The 4,309-nt window shown below is 55.6% G+C and overlaps 1 protein-coding gene across 1 annotated transcript; it reads right to left on the bottom strand.

The window, feature by feature from the left end:
• Positions 1-345: 345 nt before the first annotated feature.
• LOC311426355 (adenosine 5'-monophosphoramidase HINT1-like) lies at positions 346-3,909 on the bottom strand. Its single transcript, XM_084502812.1, has 3 exons — positions 3,732-3,909; positions 1,396-1,501; positions 346-691 (listed from the first exon to the last, which is right to left on the bottom strand). Exons 1-3 carry the CDS (start codon positions 3,875-3,877, stop codon positions 437-439), a joined length of 507 nt encoding a protein of 168 aa, XP_084358938.1. The 5' UTR covers positions 3,878-3,909; the 3' UTR covers positions 346-436.
• Between the last annotated feature and the right edge of the window lie 400 nt (positions 3,910-4,309).

The following is a 4,309-nucleotide window of genomic DNA, read 5'->3' as shown; positions in this document are numbered from 1 at the left end:
AGACAACAGACAATGCCTGGAAGCTTTCTTCCAACCTTATTCTTCTCTGGTTCTACATCTGCCAGTCCTCAACGCGGCTATTTCGCAATAAAAGGGCACGCTTTTATTCGGGAGCAGGGGGAAGATAGCAAGGCCTCAAACACACAGCACATCCTAGATCGTCTTAGGAAGACGGAGACCCACAGGACCGCCGAGCGCTTCTAGCTTCGCGTTCCAAATGAATGGGCAAACCACCACCTACACGACACTGTCAACGGACCAAAACATTCTACACACGTGCGCTCCAGGGAGACGCCGTTTTAACTTGCGGAACTATTTCCATCGGTAAGACACGCAAGACAGAGGTGATATCCCCATGCTCCATCTTTATTGTGCAAATGCTGCTCAAAAGCTCTTTATTACCCTCCACAGACAGCCGTCCAAAAAAAATAATAAATCAAACCTCAACAGGGGCTAGACTGATGGGCAACATATGAAACCTATTCGGCGGCGACCCGTACGCGTGCAGTGACGCCTGCGGTGCAAAAACCTTAGCCGCGAGGCCGGCCCAACTGACCGCCACCCAGAATACGTAGATGTACACGATAGTCTGAAGGGCCCAAGGGTGGGCATTCACAGCCATCCGGAATCCATTGGTCAGGTCCAGGTTAACAGCACACTTCTTGCCAACAACCACGAAACGCCCAAGAAGCTGGAAAAAGGAAATAACGTCACCTAACGTGCTGTGCCACGACGCACAGAATGAACGCGAGCGGAGAACCACCCACAGAACACGGTTAGCTAATCCTTCACAATTCAACCGCCGCTCTTTGAATTACCCTCTAGACAGTAACAGACTACAAAACAGTCACAGAAGCTGAATTTGTCTTGGGGCTTAAAGCCCCCGTCATAGCTTCGGGCAACGTAAGCCACTCTGGCGGAAAATAAAAGCTTCACGGTGCCTTTTCTCTTGCGTGGGCTCACAGAGCCTTGGAACTTGACTTGCATAGCTAACAGCGAAACAAACACCCAAGCGCCGCTCAACCAGCTTTCCCTTTCCTCGCCTCTGACCTGCCCAAACCCCAAGCCCTCTTCTGCATAGTCAAGGCACCACCCCCGCTGTCCGGAAACCGTGAAAACGGGCATCAGACCGCACGCCGGAACAACGCTGCTTTTTGCACTGCAAGCGCGTAGCTGGAGACGAGCATCGCTTTATATCACTGCTCTCAGTCAAAAAGCTCAACTTCATTACAAGCTAGAGGCGAAAGACTACAGCATCGGACAACCCCAAATAGCCTACTGTGCGCCCCTCTGCAACAGCCAGAGGAAAAGAGGGGACGGGAAAGAGTCTAGGAAGTTACAAACCTGTTACAGGTACAGCCAGCCTAGCAAACAGAAAGCTCCCACAGTACTCACGGGTCCGCCAGAATCGTCTGCTTCACATAACCGGACAACTGCCTTCTCAGGAAGGACTAGGAAAAAACACTGGAGCCTGAGGCGAACTATCACGGAACGCAAGGCACTGGAGGAAGAGTAAACAGTTAAAACGTAGTCGGCTTCAGAGAAAGGCAACAGCTTAAGCAAATCACTATGCCCCACTGAACTCGTCCTACCGAAGCAGATTATCAGGCGCCCCAAACGCGCACGACAAAACAGCGATTCTTCTTAAGCGAGCTTTGAATAGGCAAAGTTCTCTACCTTCTACGCACAAGACACACAAGCGGCAAACAATGGCTAACTGTCCTTCGGTTATGTCCAAATATTGCCTCGGCCAGAGGCAGGAAGGCATCTTCAAAGAACCTGGAGTAATCCGGCTGAGGCCGTATTAACTCTCCATCCTCGAGAACGCCACGTACTCAGGGGAAGGAACGTTCCAAATTAGCCCGTTACGGCCGGACCGACGTCAGACACCCCCAGACCGAGGCCAAGGCATCACCTTCGAAACACGAATACCACCGACCTGTAGGAAACCATCAACTCGCAACTACTTGCGAGGGAACTCCCCAAATCACCAGCAGACAGAAACTGCATACGGCGCCAGAAGCAGGATCCAGCGCGCAAGGTGACGGGGGCAGCGAGACAGCCGAGTACTTCAGGTTAGCGACTTCCGCTATTTTTATTTGTTTTAGATGCGACTGAAACACTGCCGATAAGACTCGATTCCACAGATGCTTTGTACTTCTTACTCACCATCGCCTTTCACTGCACGACAATCGAGAATTATAAGCCTTCCTCACGCTCCTCCCTATAACATCGCTCAACCGTAAAACAGGCCTTCGGTACAGCGAGCTAAGCAAATTCAAGACCATTCGCTAGAGCCAACTACGCTCCAAAAGCGGTTCTAAGCCCCCGCCCCCTCCCCCCACCTCAAGTTAAGACCAAGCGAGAAACTGCAACTAATTCGTCCTCCAGGAAACGCGTCGCACTAAGAGCGGTCAGAGTAGGTTGTCTGCTCTCAAGTCACTCATCAGACTCAAGTTAACGGCCTGGTTCTCCAATCAAGCACAGCGTTCAGGTTACATACGTTGCTGCAGCCAGTACGGCCGAGTCAAAACAGATGCACGTGCGCACACACACACACACGCACACTCCTCGCGCAGCCTTCACCACGAAGGAGACAGGAAACGCGCCCTTTCGTAAAGGCGGGGCGCTACCGCAAGCACGGTTTCCGGAGAGCAGTTGAACGCTTCCAATACTCCAAACGGGCGGCAGCTGCAACATTACCGAGACCTATTAAGAAAGCGCTGTTCCAAGCAACGCGTCAACGCTTTGAGCAACCCGATCTAGTGAAACACGTCCCTGACCGCGGCAGGCGGGTTGGGCTAGATGATCTTTAAGGGTGCCTTCCAAGCCAAACCATTCTACGAGTCAGCACGCAGAGCGGGCAACGCAGCCCCTTTCACTAAGGGCCTGTTTTCCACGCTGCAGATAAACCCTGCCGTCAGAAGCAGAGGAAATCCCTAACTGTCCTATCTTTAGCATTTCAAACTTAAAAACAGCAACAACGGTTATGCTGGACACTAACTTAGAGTTAACACCTTGCAGATAACATCTGCAATTTTTTCATAACTCTCAGCAGCTGCTCACTTAGTTCCTAGCACGTTGCGGCGCACCAGCATCAGTGAACCTTGCCAGCGTGCTCTTATCACGGTCCACCTCCAGCACGGAAATGAGAGCTGGGAAGCTCTCGCAGCCTGCGGGATTGACTGGTTTCTAGGTGTTTAAGAAAGCTAGGAAAAGCTGCAATTCTTCCCTTTCACAAGCCACTTTGGAGAGAGCGCGCGCTCGTGTGCGCGGTGGGGGTGGTGCCATAACCAAAGCCTAGCACAGCCGAGCCGGGGCGTCTCTAGAACGCTATCACGAGGCGCATCAAGACCTGCATTTCTGCTACGCAGAAACGACTGATTGCGGTCACTACTGCGATGCTCACTGCCTATATGCATACAGTCCGAACCCCCAAGGAGACCGACTGCGCCGGCGACCCAGTACGCGCCGTGGCACCCCGGGGGCAGGCACCGAAGAAGCGCGGCGTTTTAGAGGCGCTGCAGTAGAGAGCGCCACGAGCCGGAGAGACCCCGACCGACCGACCGACCGTCCGTCCGTCCGTCCGTCCGTCCCTCCCTCCCGCAGCAAGGCCACCACCCGCCCTGCCGCACTCCCGGGACCCGCGACGGGCCCTCGTTTCAGAGGGCCTGCGAGCGGCCGAGGGAAAGGAAAGGAAGGAAAGACTCGCACAACAACGCCGCGGCTACCTCCTCGTCCACGACCGCTCATCCTCACGGAGAACGTTGGCGGGGACCTCCTTGCCCTTGCAGGCGACCTCTCCGAAAGCTCCGAAAGCAGCGGCAGCGCCGCCACCGGGCCAGGCGGCCTGCGCCCTAACAATCCCGTCGGCCATGACGGCGCCCGCTCGGTACAACGCCCCCTCGCTTCCCGCACTCGGCCCGGCCCTCCGCGGCGCTCATTGGGCCGACAGATCGCCGCCGACCGCCCCCGCGCCTCGATTGGCTGCCTCGCCTGCCCTCTTCCCTTGTCCCCGCCCTCTCGGCGGCTCCGCTCCCGTCGACCCGGTGCTTATCGGCGCTCAGGGAGGTCGCGTGCCCTCGGGGCGCGGAGGGAGCCGACCGGGAGGGAGGAAGTGGGCGCCCGAAAACGGGCTGGGCGGCTCCGCGGAGGGAATCTGGGCCCTGCACGGCTGGGAAACGAGCTCCACAGAACAGGCGCTCCGCTCATAGAATCATAGCGTGGCTTGGGTTGGAAGGGAGGGCGAGAAACACTCCGTAGCCGATAGCTTAGGCTCAGGCGAGGATCTCAGTGAAGTAGTAATTTA

The sequence above is a fragment of the Aythya ferina genome (genome assembly GCF_964211825.1).
Source record: "Aythya ferina genome assembly, chromosome: W".
Taxonomy (NCBI): Eukaryota; Metazoa; Chordata; class Aves; order Anseriformes; family Anatidae; genus Aythya; species Aythya ferina.
The sequence above is the reverse complement of the archived record's forward strand: the minus strand, read 5'-3'. Positions and strand labels throughout refer to the sequence as shown.